Source organism: Mytilus edulis, chromosome 8 (genome assembly GCF_963676685.1).
Source record: "Mytilus edulis chromosome 8, xbMytEdul2.2, whole genome shotgun sequence".
Lineage (NCBI taxonomy): Eukaryota > Metazoa > Mollusca > Bivalvia > Mytilida > Mytilidae > Mytilus > Mytilus edulis.
The window spans coordinates 26,188,462-26,208,211 of NC_092351.1; the positions used below are offsets into that span (position 1 = coordinate 26,188,462).

The 19,750-nt window shown below is 30.2% G+C and overlaps 1 protein-coding gene across 1 annotated transcript in view; it reads right to left on the reverse strand.

Annotated features, from left to right (window-relative positions):
• Positions 1–326: 326 nt before the first annotated feature.
• The window catches only part of LOC139485218 (uncharacterized), a 32,553-nt gene continuing 13,129 nt past the window's right edge, over positions 327–19,750 (reverse strand). The window contains exons 10-17 of the mRNA XM_071269499.1: positions 19,631–19,695; positions 18,954–19,020; positions 17,907–17,955; positions 16,409–16,477; positions 14,614–14,687; positions 13,801–13,952; positions 13,364–13,423; positions 327–5,327 (exon numbers count right to left, since the gene is read on the reverse strand). Of these exons, the coding sequence (XP_071125600.1) occupies positions 5,177–5,327; positions 13,364–13,423; positions 13,801–13,952; positions 14,614–14,687; positions 16,409–16,477; positions 17,907–17,955; positions 18,954–19,020; positions 19,631–19,695 (687 nt within the window). The 3' untranslated portion in view covers positions 327–5,176. The remainder of the gene's footprint in view (positions 5,328–13,363; positions 13,424–13,800; positions 13,953–14,613; positions 14,688–16,408; positions 16,478–17,906; positions 17,956–18,953; positions 19,021–19,630; positions 19,696–19,750) is intronic.

A 19,750-nucleotide genomic window follows, 5' to 3' on the forward strand; every position in this document is an offset into this window, starting at 1 on the left:
ATCTCTGGGCATTCTGGCTTCCTTCATCAATAAAAACTGGTTGCCATGAAATAGCCTAAATGCGGTGCTTAAAAGTGGTGTTAAAACACAAAAAATCAAATCAAATAAAGATAAAAATATAAAATGGTATATATGTGTAAAATTTTTCAGGGTGTAATTTCATATAAGTTTTTAGATTTGTTTCTATTTTGCTGTGTTTAGTTTTAAAGTAAATAGTGCCTTTGAAATGACTGGAACAAATTAAAGATCTTTTTCCATGCATCAACTCAGCAGTGTCAGCATCATCATACACCATTCTGTGAAATGAAGAAATAAGGACAAACACAAAAAATAAAATATTTATTTTTCACTATCTTTCACAATTTTTGTAGTACAAGTAGCTTTCTCAATATAATAAGATCTATACACCTTTTAAACCAAAACAAGAATTCAATGAAAGCAAGAGGGTACAGTTTGGTCATGTATATTTGTAAAATTTCATAAAAAACATTGCTAAGCTCTATTTGAACTATACAATTCAAGCTATTTAATTACTGCATTAGCAAAAACCTCACAATAATTTCTGAAAATATGTTGTATCAAAAGAAGTGTTGCTTTCAATAAATTTGGGTTTATTTGTCATTAATGCAGTTTAAGTTGTGACATAGAGCTAGAAAAAAAATTAAACTTGAAACCTGTATAATGATACAAAATATTATGTACATGTAACAATACCAAAATAGTTGGTTGAGAATTTTTTTTAAATGATGCTTGACCTTTTTTAAGCAATTTAAATAAAACAACATTAAATTAAAATTCAAGAAACTTTTGTTGAGATGCTTCCCAGCAATCTTGATTTGGAACAGGTCTGCAAATGTATGAATTGATGATTGATGGTTGCGTATTAACTAGTGACAACTGTTTTATGAATTTCTGGATATTAAAGAAAGGAAATAACATCACACATGAAATTTTGAGAAGCTCTTTTTCTTCATTAGTTTATAAAATTTTATGAAAACAAAGGTAAACTTTACAGTCAATGACTGTAGACAATAGTCAATGACTGTAGACAATGGTAGATCACAATGTTTTTATGGTCAATTCAATTTGACTGCACCAATATCAAGCTTGCAGTACAAAGTATAATTGTCACAGAGAAAATCTCAATAAAGACAACAAAACAAGAAAAGAAGCATGAACAGGTGACTGCACAGCCTATAAACTGATAACAAATTTCTTCTTTTGTAAGCATAGGGAAATTAATACATTGAACAGTCAAAAAGTCTCCCAGTATCACGGAGGACTGTAAAATGATGTGTTGGAAACAATGTGAATTAATACCCCTTAGATTTTATCATGCAAGTCACAAAATACAATAACACAATTCTACACAAACTGATATGATGATAAATCAAATAAAGATGATATTTTTGGCAGTCACCCTCTAAGTACATGATAATAAATAATTACATAATACTGATACTGATACTAATCCACTTTTAAATACAACATTATAAATAAATAACACATTCAAACTCCTTTCATTGGCAGTACTGGTCACATGCAAATTAAGTACTTAACAACCTAAAATAGATTAGGCAGCACTGGTCACATGTTCACTTTACACCAATTTAATTGGTGGAAGTGGATATATACGGTTGTGTTTGCATCACTACTTTTGCTTTGCATATAAAAGGTCATGGACTAAGTTGGGCCATGAAAGGCTAGAGATTTTATGTCAATGATACAGCAACACATCATTGTCAACAATCATGAAATCTTAACATAGGGAGGAATATCATATATATCATCTATTTTTAAGTGCTTCCGATTCAGGAATATGACAGTTGTTTGTCGTTCATTCCGATAGTTGATAAAGTAAAACATTTAATCTGTCAGCTATTTTGGACTTTCCCCACTCCCTTTCCCCCCTCCCATTTTAAATTGACCCTGTTATCATTTTTCTTCATATTTTTTAGTCGGATGAGATTTGGGAAATGACTTTTAAGGTCTATACTACCTAAAACATTATGTAGCATAACATTAATATTGCATAACTAGTTTTTAAAAATGTAAAGCATTTGAACAAACAAGAAGACATTATTTTATTGTAAGAGTCTTTCAAAGTTTTTTACCATCAAGGCAACATCTTTATCAAACTGAGACCTTAATTGGAGGTTGGTATGGGTTAGTCACTGATATGAATGGTAATGTGAAAAAAAACCAATTCATTCTTAAAATCCTCAAATGAAATATAGGTCAAATTCTTTGGTCAGTTTAAAAAATATGGTGTTTCTAAAATACTTCATAGATAAGGAATTTGAGACAATTGCTGATATGATATATGTTGTTGACAAAACCTGATAAAACAGTATATTTCTGTAACCCTCGTTGTTTAAGTACATTGCTAAAACTAATCATTACATTATTATTTAATCTAAAATATATTATATATTTGTCTCCCAATAAAAATAGTGTGCTCAGCACAATAAAATAGTTTATACTACAAAAATTTGTTTTTTAAAAAATACTTCAATGAAATTCACTTACACAGCATGATTTTTGTCTACAGTTGTCAAGCAGAACTTTTATAAATTTAAACAATTCACTAATAACTTTTGAATTCTTTTCTATAATGTCTTTCAATATTATATAATACTCTTACTGTGAGCATAATGAGTTATACCATTAAAATGATTTTTACATAAAATAACCTCCCCAAATAATTTGTTTGTAAATGTGCACCAGTTATATCAAATTCATTTAAAGTCATAAAAATTTGTACAAAACACTTTTAAGGATTAACGTGACACACAGTAATTTCTTTTTAAATATGATATTTTGATTAACCTTGAATTTTACTTTTAAAAAAAAAAAATTAAATCAGACACAAAATATTGTCAACATTGCAAGTTTTATATTCTAGGAGACACCAGTATTTTTGTGTAAAAAAAAATAATTCTACGACAAAAATAAAATGAAATTACCGATAAAGTAATAAAATTGAACAAAGAAAATTTTAAAGGCACAAGTATTGCTATCAAATACATTTTTTGAAATAATCAGATCTTTGTTTCATTTATCATACACTTAGCTCTTTCTGAAAGGCAAAATATGAACCCCAACCCCCTTTTTGAACAAAAACACAAACATACATTCAATGCAAGATTAATTTTCATAAGTTTTATATGTTAAAATATATACAATATATTTGTAATTTATAAACCTAATAGAAGAACTTTTACATAAAGAAAACATAAATATTTCATACAAAACATAACTTTCATTTTTTGAATAAGTTATTCTTTTTGGTAATAAAAAAAATAACAAATATAAACTGTAAAAATCATTGAAAATCTCATTAAAACACAACTTTAATTTTACCACTATAAATAATTTTGAATAGTGGCCACATAGAATTCTCAGAAAGACTCAAAAGTAAAGAGGGGTGGTTCAAAATTTTAGTATAAGTTTAAACTCTTAAAAGTTCAAGGAATATAGATGTTTAAAATATACAGAACAACTTATATATTTTTTTACCTTTGTAAAATAAAAAGTAGTGCATATAAATTTTCTATTCCAGGATGTAAGTATTTACGAGACTTCATAGTAAAAGTGGCACAGCTTTAGTCGTAAAAGGACTTCATATTGGAGATTGCATTATCTATATTTACAAAAGTGCAACCTATAAAAAGTCAGATTTCAGAAAATAAAAATTTAAGGTGGACAATCATAGAACCAAAAGTAATGGCAAAAAACTTACACCAGGCCAATTTAATGATTAAAAACATTTGATATGAATTAGGGTGACTTCTTTGGAAATATAAAGCATTTCATTATCAGGTTCATGACAATAACATCAAGGTAAAGCATGCAGTGTATATCTCACAAATACATGCACCATATATCACACAAATAAATATAATATCTAATAAACAAAAATCATTTGGCAGTTTATTTAACAATATCTACAAATCACCATATTACTAAGTTAACAATTTGCACCACATTTTATTTAAATAACAACTTCTGTACTGTAATTTTACAATATATAATATATGTATATAATCTACAAGACATATAGCAATACACTTTATACAAAAACAAAATATAAATTTCCCATCCAAAAAAACATAAAAGCATCATCAAAACAATGTATAAGTTTACAGCATCCAAACAACTATATACAACACTCAAATTTCATAAAACATGATTGACGTAGTACAACTGTAAAAGAAAGGCATCAAGCATCTGTATCACTAATTTATACAAACTTTGTTTTAGTGCAAATTGTCCCCCCCTCAAAAAAAAATTAGCTGACTATATGAAAACAAGACAAACTCTCAAAGTTCAACTTTTTGCACTTAAAAAAAATCATTTTATACTTTATATCAAAATATTTCATGATAAATAAAACAATCCTCTAAATTGAACTCTAAAATGGTTACTTTTAAAAGTATATAGTTATTGAAAACAAGAAAGTCTCCGTCTGGTGCTAAATTCTACAAACCTTGGACTAATACATCAATACATTTCCGTTGGTCCCAGCTTCAACTCCTGATTGAATATTGACAAACAAAAAATCAGCTAAATACCATCAAGCGTGATGGATAATAACCCTGTGAAAATGTTGTACTTTGGAAATACAGAATCACAGAATGGCAAACATGGGTAAGCTATAATGCCCAACACTGTCATCTAGTAGTGGTGACTTAAAAAATGTTAAAACAGCTTCTAATAAATTGCAAAATAAATCCACAAAGTTGTTTAAATCTTCTATCAGGCCAAACAAAATATATAACTAAACAATAATGTTTGCAAATTAAAAATGTTTCGATGAAAGACAAGTGCTAGCTTTATATATTTTTGACAGTGGAACTGCTTGAGATAATGGGTAAGCAGACTTCACAGAAGTAATATTGTACCCATTAAATTCACAATTCTAATATGACAAATCCATGATGACCATCTAAAAAGCAAGTTTAACTTAGCTGAATTTAAAATCATATAAACATACAATATTACCAATGAACATAACTATTAAGTGAAGCTACCTCCACCTGAAAACATCAGACTCACTTTAGAATCTGTCACGAAGAAAGACTTTGGTCACACAAACCTATATAATACTACAATTGTTAATATTACAATTACTATTCACTATACAGAAAGTATATGATGATCCTTGTAAAATAAATTATGGTGATGCTGATTTGACGGTTGTTATGTTACTCATAATGTTAGATACAATATGTCCAACTGTTTCAGTCAAATTTGTTGGTAACACTACTTCATCAGAAGGTGCATTGCTGAGTCTTTTAAAGGCATCTATGGTCCCAATAATGGCCCTAAAATATAAAATTAAATGAACTTTTACTACATAAAAAGTAAACTGGAGTGCACATGCTGAAATGTCATGCCTTCTTTACTAATCATTGAAATTTTGTCCTAAATATAAAGCTTTATTACAAAGTTCTGACAAATAAATTAAACATTAACCAAGAAAATAAAACATTGAGCAATGAACCTTGAAAATGAGGTCAAGGTCAAATAAAATCTGTGCGACTGATTATAGATCATAAAATATTTCCATACACCAAATATAGTTGACTTGCATATAGTACTAAAAAAAAAAGACCAAAACTCAAAAACTTAACTTTGACCACTGAACCATGAAAATGAGGTCAAGGTCAGATGACACCTGCCAGCTAGACATGTACACTTTACAATCATTCCATACACCAAATAAAGTAGACCTATTGCATACAGTATATATATGAGATATGGACTTGACCACCAAAACTTAACCTTGTTCACTGATCCATGAAATGAGGTTGAGGTCAAGTGAAAACTGTCTGAAGGGCATGAGGACCTTGCAAGGTACGCACATACCAAATATAGTTATCCTATTACTTATAAAAAGAAGTCACTGAACCATGAAAATGAGGTCAAGGACATTGGACATGTGACTGACGAAAACTTCGTAACATGAGGCTTCTATATACAAAGCATCCAGGTCTTCTACCTTCTAAAATATAAAGCTTTTATGAAGTTAGCTAACACCGCCGCCGGATCACTATCCCTATGTCAAGCTTTCTGCGACAAAAGTCGCAGGCTCGACAAAAAAATTAAATACCAAACTCCCAGGGAAATCAAAACGAAAGTCCTTATAAAATGACCAAATCATAAGCTCAAACAATTCTAAAGAATGGGAAACAACTGTCATATTCCTGACTTGGTAAGGCATTTCCTAATGTAGAAAATGGTGGATTTAACCTGGTTTTTTAGCTAGCTAAACCTCTCACTTGTGTGATTGTCACATAAATTTCATTAATGTGCGAGAAAACAAACAGACATAATAGGTAGAAACCTCAAAAATGGGGATACAACAGACAACATTGTTATATTATCTTAATCAGGATAAAAACAAATAACTGTTTCAACAAAGAACATAAAAATAACATTTTGAAGAAAACATGAAGGAAAAAAAAAGTCCTTCAAATTATGATTACAAAAAGATCACTGTTATTTATAATATTTCATGCACATTGTAGATGACAATAAATAAAACAAAAACTTCATCAAATAGCTCCATAGATAATTGATGGGGATGAGGGGGGAAAAAATTTGCTTTCACTGGAAAAAGAATATTGGATCAGAGCAGCAGGCATTTTGACTTTAAACTGGTCAACTACAAATCTCACGAAAAGTAATTGTAAGAGTACTTAATCCTATAAAGAGCATGGCATTCAAAAGTCCAAACCTAATGTCAAATGTATATATGATAACGAGGAGAGCAAGGATCTGGTTTTCTTCACTTATAAAAATGAAACAGCAGTTGACTTAGGTACTTTTTTCAAACATTTGTAATTTGAAAATTGTGTGACAAAAATAAAGAAAAAACAAGAATGTGTCCAAAGTACACGGATGCCCCACTCGCACTATCCTTTACCATGTCCCATGGACAGTGAAATTGGGTAATAATCTAATTTGGCATTAAAATTAGAAAGATTATACTATAGGGAACATATGTACTAAGTTTCAAGTTGATTGGACTTCAATTTTATCAAAAACTACCTTGACCAAAAACTTTAACCTGAAACTCCCACTTTCATTTTCTATGTTCAGTGGACTGTGAAATTGGGGTCAAAAGTCTAATTTGGCTTTAAAATTAGAAAGATCATATCATAAGCAACAAGTGTACTAAGTTTCAAGTTGATTGGACTTCAGCTTCATCAAAATCTACCTTGACCAAAAACTTTAACCTGAAACTCCCACTTTCATTTTCTATGTTCAGTGGACCATGAAATTGGGGTCAAAAGTCTAATTTGGCTTTAAAATTAAAAAGATCATATCATAAGCAACAAGTGTACTAAGTTTCAAGTTGATTGGACTTCAGCTTCATCGAAAACTACCTTGACCAAAAACTTTAACCTGAACGGACAAACGGACACACAGACGGACGGACGAACGGAGCCACAGACCAGAAAACATAATGCCCCTCTACTATCGTAGGTGGAGCATAAGGGGCATAATTATGCAATTTGTTCAAACACTGATATCTACAGGTGAAGGATTTATCCGTATATAGTCATTGTGGTCAAGAACTAGAGGCTCTCAAGAGCCTGTGTCGCTCACCTGTTACTGTATTTACTGATGTCCGCCATCTTGGTTGGTAGGTGGGGTCATTAGACACTTTTTTTAAATAGATACCCTAGTAATGATTGTGGCCAAGTTTGGTTAAATTTGGCCCATAGTTTTAGAAAAGAAGATTTTTGTACAAGTTACAAAAATGACGAAAAGTTGTTCAATATTGACTATAAAGGGCAATAACTCCTTAAGGGGTCCTCTAACAATTATGATCATGTTGACTTATTTGTAGATCTTACTTTGCTGAACATTATTGCTGTTTACCAGTTTATCTCTATCTATAATAGTATTCAAGATAATAACCAAAAACTGCAAAATTTCCTTAAAATTACCAATTTTAGGGCAGCAACCCAACAACGGGTTGTCGGATTCATCTGAAAATTTGTGAGGGGATAGATCTGATTCTGATGGACATTTAAATCTTGAAAGATTTGCCCTAAATGTCTTAGTTTCAAACATATAAAGCAAAAACTGCATTTTACCACTATGTTCTAATTTTAGCCATGTCGGCCATTTTGTTTGGTAGGCGGGGTCATCAGACACATTTTTTAAACTATATACCACAATGATAATTGTGGCCAAGTTTGGTTAAATTTGGCAAAGTAGTTTCAGAGAAGAAGATTTTTGTACAAGTTACAAAAAATGAAGAAAAGTTGTTAAAAATTGACTATAAAGGACAATAACTCCTTAAGGGGTTGACTGACAATTTTGGTCATGTTGACTTATTTGTAGGTCTTACATTTCTGAACATTATTGCTGTTTACAGTTTATTTCTATCTATAATAGTATCCAAGATAATAACCAAAAACTGCAAAATTTCCTTAAAATAACCAATTCAGGGGCAGCAACCCAACAACAGGTTGTCCGATTCGTCTGAAAATTTCAGGGCAGATAGATCTTGACCTGATCAACAATTTTACCAAGTCAGATTTGCTCTAAATGCTTTGGTTTCAAAGATATAAGCCAAAATATACATTTTACCCCTGTGTTCTATTTTTAGCCATGGCGGCCATCTTGGTTGAATGGCCAGGTCATCGGACACATTTTTTAAACTAGATACCCCAAGGATGATTGTGGTCAAGTTTGGTTAAATTTAGCCCAGTAGTTTCAGAGGAGAAGATTTTTGTAAAAGTCTACAGACGACGGACGACAGACGCCAAGTGATGAGAAAAGCTCACTTGACCTTTCAGGTCAGGTGAGCTAAAAATGTATGGCAGCATCAACAAACAAATTTGAAAGTTGCTTGATTTTCAGGTCTAATTGGAATTTAATCAGCTGGCCAGTTGTATCAAGGAGGTGAAGATGTTCCATTTAATAACTGGAAAAATTACCCTTTTAAAAAACATATCATTGACATAAAGACAGACCTAAAGCATAACTGAGAGCTCATCATATCAAATAAATGAACCAAGTGACCCAAGGTATATATCCTTTTACCTTTGATAACTATGTACCCATCTTAGCAACAAACATCAACAAATTCTAATAAAAACATTTAAAGTACTAAAAAACTTTCTGCTGCAAATTTTGAGTGTGAATTTATTTCTATTGATTTTATCAGTCTTAAATCAAGATTTATTACTCATAACTTTATTTATTTATCTGCTCTGATTATTGGGAAGGATTTATAAAATTACCTGACAATTTTTACCTGTAACTTGTCATCCTTTTAACTTTAGTAATTCTATCTATATTTTACATATTTTCCTTGACATGCTTTTTAAGTAAACAAAGTATTTTTAATTGGTTCAACAAGTCTAAATGTCCTTTCTCATCAAGGTTTAATACATGTATTAAAGTATTGAATGACATTTTTCCTATTCTAACATCAATATACTAGTAGTGCTTATCTAAAGACACAATCATTAAAATAATTTTCAATAGACTTCAAACAAATAAATTCTAAAAAATTATTATTGACAAAGGCATAATATTTGAATAGTTAAGGCATAGAGGATGTGCTTAGATGTTAAACAAACATAACAATTTCAGCTTTCCAATTATCAACATCCCATTCCTAACAATCCCAATCAACTAACAAGAGACATATTTTCAGTCTAGGTTCTAAAGAAAGTCATCTGATCTGTAAATTTTCTGATTGTGTACTATTTCCAATTTTTACATTTTGACTGAAAATGTTTGAAGGAAGCCCCTAAACTAAAATAAGACAAAATAGAAACAAATTCACTGAAACTGTGACTTAAAATATTGTGTTGTTTTCCATTATTCATATTGTTGGAGCAAAAAAGGAAGCACTTCATATCAAAACCTTTTCTGGAAATTATATTGTTTGGTTTTTTTCCATCCCCCTCCCCCATTATTAGAAATGAAAATTAACTATACTCTTGTTGAGATGCATTAAAATGTAAGAATTAGATTGATTGATTTGTGTTTAACACTACTTTCAGCAATACTGTACTATTTGTGGTGTTAAGTTTTTATAAGTAGGGGAAGCTATAGTGCCTGCGGAGAACAAAAATTTGTTGAGATGCACATATACTGTACATTTAACTGGTCAGTATTAGAGAAACAGATATATACAACTTTTTACAGATGTATAGTATGTATGAATCTCAACAGATGTTAATAACATTATTTGATTTCATCAAAAATTGAATTCTTGGGGTTCTATGATATGCTGAATCTAACTATGTATTTAGATTTTGGATATTGGACCATAATAGATAAATGTCCAATTTAAAAATTTTAAGTTTTTTAGTTTAAGTTTTTTTACATTCTTAGTTGATCTTATAAACACCTTAAAAAAGAGGCAGCTAATACAAAAGGGACATTCAAATTTATAAGTAAAAAATAAACTGACAATGTCATGACAAAAAAGAAATGATGAATAAAGGACAAACAAGTCCACAAACTAGACTAAACAACAAAACCCAACTAAAAACTGGGATTGAACACAAACAAATGGTATACAATTTTTATCCATCTTAACATCAAGATGGCTTGTACTAAAGTATCTCTGTAACACATGTGTGGAAGTAGTAAAGGAATATATGCACATATTTATGACAACTTCATAAGTTATCTGTGGTAACTGACATGTTTTGTGCATTATTTATTTCAACTTTTATAAATGATTAACCCAGGACTAAATGTAGGTGACAAAAAGGAAAAAAGTTATTAGTCCTACATTATTTATCATAACAATGGTTTTGTCCTTTAACTGTTCCTGTATAAAACGTAGAAAATAAATAGTGCAATGTAGGTCATCCTTGGTCAATTAATAGAAAATATAATACAAGCTTAAACAAAAGATGTTACTTTCTCTAAACAACAAAAAAAACGCCTGATAAAAATGTATTTTCCTACTTTTTAGCGTTAATGGATAGAAATCTAAATATCATCGACGTTAACACATCTGTATGCCTTGTACTTACATAGAATAGTTACTGATGTAAATCTAAACTATGTAAGCTATCAATTAAGCTCATATTACATAATTGTTGTGAGTATATGTATCATGTCATGTGTCAGTCCCTTTCCCAAACTGCAATAAGTTTAATGGATAGATGATGTTTATAAAATGACAATCCAAACAAAGGGCGATACCCGAAGAATACATATTTATAATAGCTTCTCATTCTCTCACCTACTTATTTAAAACATTGAATGTAAAAAATTGTTTGTCATCTATAACAAATGTATGTCAAATTTAAAGGGGCTTTATAACCAGTGGACTATTTGCTATTCATATAATTTAAGTCTGTCAACCTTAATTTTTCCACACTATAATCTGTAATGCTTCAATCTTTGAATTGATTAACAGAATTCCTTATAGCACACCCATATAATTAGCTGCTATATGTTATTATAAACTTTCAGTATAGTGGGTGCCATATTGAGTTCTGGCTGATTAGATAGTTTGTATATATAGGCATATCATAAGAAACAATTTGAACTGTCAGCTATTGCGCCCTCACTTCAGGTGTTGAGTATAGAGGAAATGAAATAAATGATGAATCTGAAAATGCATCACACTGTATTGCATAATCATACAAAGCTTGTAATACATGTACACCAAATTTTGGAAATATGTTTTGTGCACTGTTTCAGTATTAAATGTAAATCAATCGATCCCATAGTTTGTTATTAGACTGATCATAGGATATGAAGGTTTGAGTTTAACGATTTTTCTGCAATTTTTACAGAAGATGTGGCCCTTGAACATGATAAAGTGCTTGTAAAGCCTGAATCATTGAATTATATATTTGCTTTTAAGCAATATATATATACATGTATATATAATATACAAGAGCATGTGAAATACTATCAAAATATTGTTTATAATTTTCTTTCTAGCAATTTTCTTTCCACAACTTTCAATTATACCAACACATATCAAATAATGTTCTAACCACCAATAAATAAAGGCTACAAGGAGCCTGTATTGCTCACCTTGCATTTTTGCATTACATAATACAGTGCAAAAAAAATTTTTAATAAAGAATTGGTGGATGATTTTAGATTTATCTTTTTATCATTTAACTATTTCGACATAAAACACAAACACAAGTAAAATTCATCATTCAAGGACAAAAACGCTTATAAGAGGTCAACTGGCAATTTTGACCATTTGATATGTTGACTCATTTGTAGATCATTTTCTGAATATTATTTTTGCTTTTACAGTTTCTTATATCTACTACAATTTGAGGCAAATAGTCCAAAGCCCTGAAAAGGATTGGCTCTGAAAGATGGGCCAGTCAGGTTGGAGTACGAAACATGACTTGGACAGCACAGGTTAGGCAAATCCGGCTCCTTTCTGGGAGTTTAGGTAGAGCTCGGACTGCTGTCTGAAACATATTTCAGGGTAATAACTCGAATAAGATTAATTTATTGATTGTTGGTGTTTAACTCCACTTTCGGCACTTTGTGCTTTATCCTGGTAGACATTTTTAATCAATGTAGGAAGCTGGTGGTGCCAACACTGAACAGAGGATTATGATCGATCTTAGGCAGGAAAACTGGCTATCCTAGTCGATTAAAATTAGAGTGGAACCCAGCTTCCACATGCTAAATTGGAATTCACAACCTCATTGTTGACAGTCTAGTGATTCTGTAGATAAACCACTTAAATCATTCTACAACACAGTCCCCAACTCAAATAAGAAGTTTTCTGACAATTTCTATAGAAATGGACATTAAGTGTTTCTTTAGTTTCTGTACATTTCTTGCACAGCCATAATTTTTCCATCTAGACTATTTTTCAAGATGATAGAAACTACTTGCATTCTCCCCCTTTGATCTACCTTTTTTTAGTATTGAGGGCCATGTTGGTTGAGAGGGGGGATAATTGGACATTTTTTTTTTCAACAACCTACCTTAAGGATGATTGTTACCAAGTTAGGTTCCCAATGTACACAGAGAAGATTTTTGTATATTTTTATGGACAAACAACTGTGACTGACATTGTAAGATTTTTGAAGACACAAGATTAACCATTTGGTTGAAGAACAGTCATAAACATGGAGATTGTGTCCCATTGACTATTTTTATATTAATAATGCATTAAATGACTCTATGAGTGAGTAGTTTGTTGAAACATATAATATTGGTGAGAATTGCTTACATTTTCATTGATATGCAAATTTTATACCCACCATGCATTAAATTCGCAAAAATTAACAACACCCAAAACTATACAAATCTACAGTAGAATCTTTATTTCATGAATTCTGCTTTATGAAGACTTGCTTGTTAAAAACCAAAAACTTACCCTACAATTCCAATAAACATAAGGGTCCAGTCTATAATGACCTCGTATATAGTTAATGATCTGAAATACAAGAAAAAAAAAAATTTTATAACCTAAATTAAAGGAGTATCATAGTCAGATTCAAGGGGGGCCTGGGGTTTTAATTGAATCGATGGCCTGACACCTCCAAAGGGGTAAAGATTAAATTCTGACCAATTTGTGTTGCTGGGTTACTGTCTGATAATAACTTATCTTTAATAAAACAAATATAGTAGGTAATTTTCATGTTGTTCTATGATGATAATTGTAGAGTTGTATTGCATTTAATGAATGCACTTGAATACAATATCTAAATATAATATGCCAAAATTCACAATTTAAAGAACTATGGGTAGGTAATTTCATGGTTCATGTCCCAAATTGAAATACAATCAATAATGATTTCAATCCTGACTTACCCTTTAAAAATAGTCATATGGAATAGTCCTGGTAAAACAAAGGCTAACATGGTACAACAGGTAGCTCCTACTAATGCCATGAGGGTAGCAAAGTTTGGAATAACCATAACTACCATTCCTGTGATTAATACCATAATTACACGTAAAGCATTCTGAAAAAAAAAACATATTTTGTAAGAATTTTTATTCATACACTCATCTAAATTTACAGTTTAATAAGATATTCGACCCAATAAGATATCTCTCAATTAAAAGTACTATAAAGTCTGAAATGCAGTATCATGTTGGATGAAGTGGAGGAATCATTTTTCCGCATGTTATTTTGATAGTACATGAAACATATTAAAGTTTTTTTCTGAAAGAATTGATTGTTGTTTGCTTTATGACCAGTAGCAAATTATTTCATGCATGTTCAAGACAAAATTGGAAGAAAACTGACATCCTAATTAAATTCCACCTTGAAAGAACAGACAAATGAACTAATTTTTATAGTTTGTTCTTTTGTTGTGACATCACTGTCTCAGGTTAGGGAAGGGTTGGCGCCTTCAAACTAATCTATAAACTTGAGAGGACTTGCTATCATAAGACGGGGAGGGTTGGCGCCTTCAAACTAATCTATAAACTTGAGAGGACTTGCTATCATAAGACGGGGAGGGTTGGCGCCTTCAAACTAATCTATAAACTTGAGAGGACTTGCTACCATAAGACCATACATATTTTACAGGCTAAATCAGACAACTTGTTCAGATGTGGTAATGAAATTGAGGGAAGTGAACACTACCTGCACCATACTGAATATTAAACATTACTTACGCCTCTCCATATATGTTTTTCTGGATTTGACATTAAATAACCTTCTAAAATTTTCATCACAGGGAACATCATTACTGAAAATTAATGTAAAATAAAGTTATATTTGTGTAAATGTAATACAAAGTTCAAGTACATATAAAATATCTATCATTTATAGTCACAAAGTCTTCAACTAAAACTGTTCAAGTTAATTTTTTGATATTAAATTTCTTCTAAAAACTAATATAACAAAAATACCAAACTCCTAGGAACATCCAAAACAGAAAGTCTGTAATTGAATGGCAAAACCAAAAGCTCAAACACTTCAAACAAATGGATAACAACTGTTATATTCCCGATTTGGCACAGGCTGTTTTTTATACAGAAAATGGTGGATTAAACCTGGTTTTTTGGCTAGCTTACAGGTCTCTACAATAACTTTTTTTTCAACTTGTCCTGTAGGACAAGTACATACCAAATTTAACTTGTCCGAATAAAATTGTTACTTGTCCAAAAAATTTCTATAAAAAATAAACTTTTTACATTTTTAGCTGATTAGAGGAGCAAAACGAATTTAATCAATATAAAAGAATTTGATGTATTTCTTTTGAAATACTTTTAAAAAATATGAGTCAAGTCAAGTACAACTGCGAAACTAGTCGTGTCACAAGAATTATGTTCTAGTTTTCATCAAATGCCAGTCTCATTAGACTCTAAACATGAGACACCATCTGATAGGCCTGTAAAATCATTGTATTTGTATTCTGGTTTTTTTTTTTAAGTTGAACAAAGTTTATTCAAATGCAATCAATAAAAAGAAGATAATCCATCATAAGGTCTGATTGTCAATGAGACAACTCTCTGCAAGAGACCAAATGACACAGAAATTAACAACTATAGGTCACCATATTTTTCTACTTATAATCAAATATGATTTTGTGAATTTTATGGAAAATAAAAAAATAAAAAATTGTGAAAAAATTACCAGTATGGTATTTATTATAAGGAACAGAATAAGGTAGCAAAATGAGGTACTGATTTGTCTTGGTCACGAAATGTCTCCTGCCTTGTCAAACTGACTATCAATCATGTCTACTAAATATGTCTCCTACGGTGCCAAACTGTCTATTAAACTTGGAGCTGAATCTTTAGAGGTGACAACTGTCCTGTAAAGTTACCTTATCTACAAAGTGTATCATCGATTCGGATCAGTAAGACTGGTTTCCGAGAATAGTATACCTTTTATTAATTACCTGTTAAAAAGTACCTGACAATGTACCAGTTAAAAATTATCGATTGTAAGTAAACACGTTGAAGAAAAAGGATTTGTATTTGAATAAACAGAATACAGAAAAATGTCAAATTAATATTTGTTTTCTTGTTTTATGTTTATAATTACTTTGTTCATCAAAGTTGGGATTAAATTTATTTTCTGCAGAATATTTGTACTTGTCCCGACGGACAAGCTTGATACCGCTTTTACTTGTCCGACCTTTTTTCCCTCTGGTACCTGACAAGCGTTATTGTCGAGGCCTGGCTTAATCTCTCACTTGTATGACAGTCGTATAAAATTCCATTATATTGACATCAATATATAGAAGTAAACCATTATAGGTTAAGGTACAGTCTTCAACACGGAACCTTGGCTGTTTGGAAGTGCTTCTTACATTGTCTCAACATTCAATGCATTAAAAGGTAGTCTTTGGGTCCATGTATAAATTGTATTATGAATGATTTTCCTTGTGAAATAATGAAGTCTATTTTGTTTTATTCTAATGTGTTTCACAAAAATATGTCTGTTAATGATCTTACTAACCTGGATATGTAAAAAATAATGCCAGACAAAGTAAAGATTTAACAATGACAGCAAAATCTAATGAATCACCTGAAAAAGAAGAAACAATAGCAATATTATTTTATATAATACCTAATCTATTTTGTGAAGTTCTGACTGATTCATTGCAGTAACCAGGCAGAATCAACCATACTCTATAATGCCCACCCCTGTCTTGCAATCTTAATTTTGAAAAAAACAGTAAACATTACAAAAATATAAATTGGGTACTTAAAAAAAATATTTTCTGTCAATGCCTGTTTTTGAGATATGTGCATTGAAAAAATAAAATATAATATAATGAATTGTATTTTATAATTAAAATCAGCATTTTTTTTTATATCAAAGAAGAGAGCAGTCAAAATAAGAAAGATATCTAAATTGTTAAATGTACTCTCTGTTTACAGTATAACTTCTATGTACTGAACAGAATATGCAAATAAGGAAAGTAAAGTACACTTCAGCACTGCTGTACTAATAATTGGATAAATTCTACAGATTTTCTATAAAATGCCTGTATAACTTCATGTCTGACTTTGTTATTGACTTGAAGTTATTTTATTATCTGAAAACACTTAAAAATATAAATCTCCCTTAGATTTTAATAATATACTGCACTTTTAGAACACCCACAATATTTTAATACACTGTGATATTGATCTATGATTTAATGAACTATAAAATCCCTTTTACTGAACACCTACATCTGCACCTAAATATATTCAAACTGATTTCATAGCTTAAATTGATTCATTTCATTTTCATTACTTTCTGTCATTTTTTTCACTTAAAATTAAAGAAACTTTTGTGAGCAATCAGGAATAATCCACGCCCCAACATTGTCATAAGTGCAAACATAATCTCACCAGATTCTTAAGTTTCAAGACTCCTAATTAAAGTTAACTGGAAAACAAATCTTGCTCATCAACATATAATTTCCTCATTAACTTCAAAGTTTCATCAAATTTTGTAGTGTACTTATAGAGGAATTTTGATGACAAAAGTTGTAGTACATATGTAGTAAATTTAGGCCAAAATTTTAAGTTCAAAGGGACAAAACTCCTAGAAAAAAAAACTCAATCATAATTTCCTGTCAACATGCATATATCTACATCAGATGTTATTATTTACAAAGTTTCATGAAATTTTTTTGTTTGATTTTAGAGGAAATAGGATGACAAAAATAAGACAGAAAGACTGACAGGTCAAAAACAAATAAGGTCAGATGAGAAAACACTATCAATTCCAAAAACATTTGCAAGTTTTTATAGTTGCAAGAATTTAGTATGGATAGGTTTCTTAATACAAGAAATTGCACTTTCAACTTTTATAAGCATTAAAATTGTATACAGCCTTTTTCTAAAATCTAATAAATTGATCTCACATTTATGTCCACTATTCAACAATCGAAATAAAAAATGCATGCAAAAATATCATTATTTATAACATATAATACTGCCTACTAATCAGAAATACGAACCTTTTGGTAGATTTAATGTTATGATTTCATCTGTTTGTGGACCAAATGACTGAAATAAATATAAGTAAATAAATCTCTGAATATAAAATAAATGCCTTTAAGATTTTTTCAATCATAATTAACACTTTACTTTCATTCGAGTTTTTCTGAACATGTTTTGAAAATATTCAGACTAGCATCCTGCCCTTTTCAAATCCTGGCTAGAACACTGATTCTGAAATATGTATAAATAGATTACAGTTATTGATATTACTCCTCAGGTTTGTTCTTCAATTCACAGTTGTGGTTTGATTTCATGTTTGCAAATAAATTCAGTCAAAACTGTACTAAGGGGCGTTCTAAGTTTGCAGTGAGGAGAGAGTTTTTTTGCTCTATGCTGAAAGCCTAAAAACATCTTTCAGATGAAGAACAGCAACAAAAGCTGTTCTTTCAGTCTTTGTCTTTTTTGCAATATTCTTTCTTTTCTATTACTGAATATAATGATGTGTACCGTATTCATCTTTGGACAAGTATGTAAGTTTCTATTGAATCATATCCTTATTCAAATTCTACATATGTCAATAAAAGATATATGCAGTTAATCAATTCTAACTTAACACATAACAGATTCAAAATAATAAAATTCATTTATAAATTTAAAAAATTAAGAATACTGTTTGTTTTTGTTGTATAGATGGGTTGTTGACAAACTGATGTATACCCAAACATCTCTTTTTATCTTTTTTCTAAAGAATCAAAAGTTAATGGTTTCTCAAATAGATGATGAGGATGGTTTTAATGTACTTGACTACCCATGACAGTCTTGCTTCCCTCTTAATTATTATAGTTCTTATAAGGGAAAGTCCACTCAAATGATTATGAGAGGATAGGAGGTTTTTTTTTAGGAAATGGACAATTTCTGGTTGCATATCCATTTGTCGAAAGCAAAATAACCCAAAGCATATTGGTAAAGGGGGGATATTGGAAGTTCCTTCCTTCCAACCCTCTCATATCCATTTAAAAGAAATATTCCTTATCACATTTTAAAGCAAGAATAAAACTACATACCAAATAACCAGCTGATCCAAATGATATGTACAAAAATGTTACTATAAACATTGTAAATATAAAATACCTGAAAAAGAGAGACAAAAAATATTTCTCAACACTTGTTAAGAATTGTTATTGGTAAAGTACTACAAACAATATGAAAGGTTAATTTTTGCAACAAAATTAACAAACTACAATTTCTTTTACAAATCATTTACTGCTCCAACATTTGTACCAGGGTAAAATTATAAAGAATCAAAATAATACTGTTTTTGATTTTTCCCCAATTTTTTGTTTATTAATCCAAGTACATGGTAGTTTTCCCTTCTTTTAAGTTATTCTCATTTCTTTACAAAAGGACAAATTTGCTATTTTTCTTTTTTTCAAAATCAAATGTTTTTCAATATTTTTTATATTACTATGGGCAATATGCTCAAAGTGGCAATCAAAATGCATATTTTTGTATTCTACAATTCTGCTCATCAATTGTATAAAGAGTTATTTTTGTCCATTGACCATAATTTTTTTTTTATAACCTCATTTCAATAAAAAGGTTTCCATAAAACCCAATCATTATTGATTCAAATGTAACAACAAAATACCTCCAAAGACCTAATATGCCGTAATAAGCCTATAAAATACATGTTCTTTAGGTAATCTAAATATTATCGTTTTAACTATTACTATAAACTTACGTTTTAAATTGTTTCCTGACTTCCTTGGCTAAAGAAGATTCTAATGATAAAATCATACCAGCACCCTGAAAATAAACAAAATGTAAGATATTTAAAAAGTTACTAAAGTCAGAATTCTGA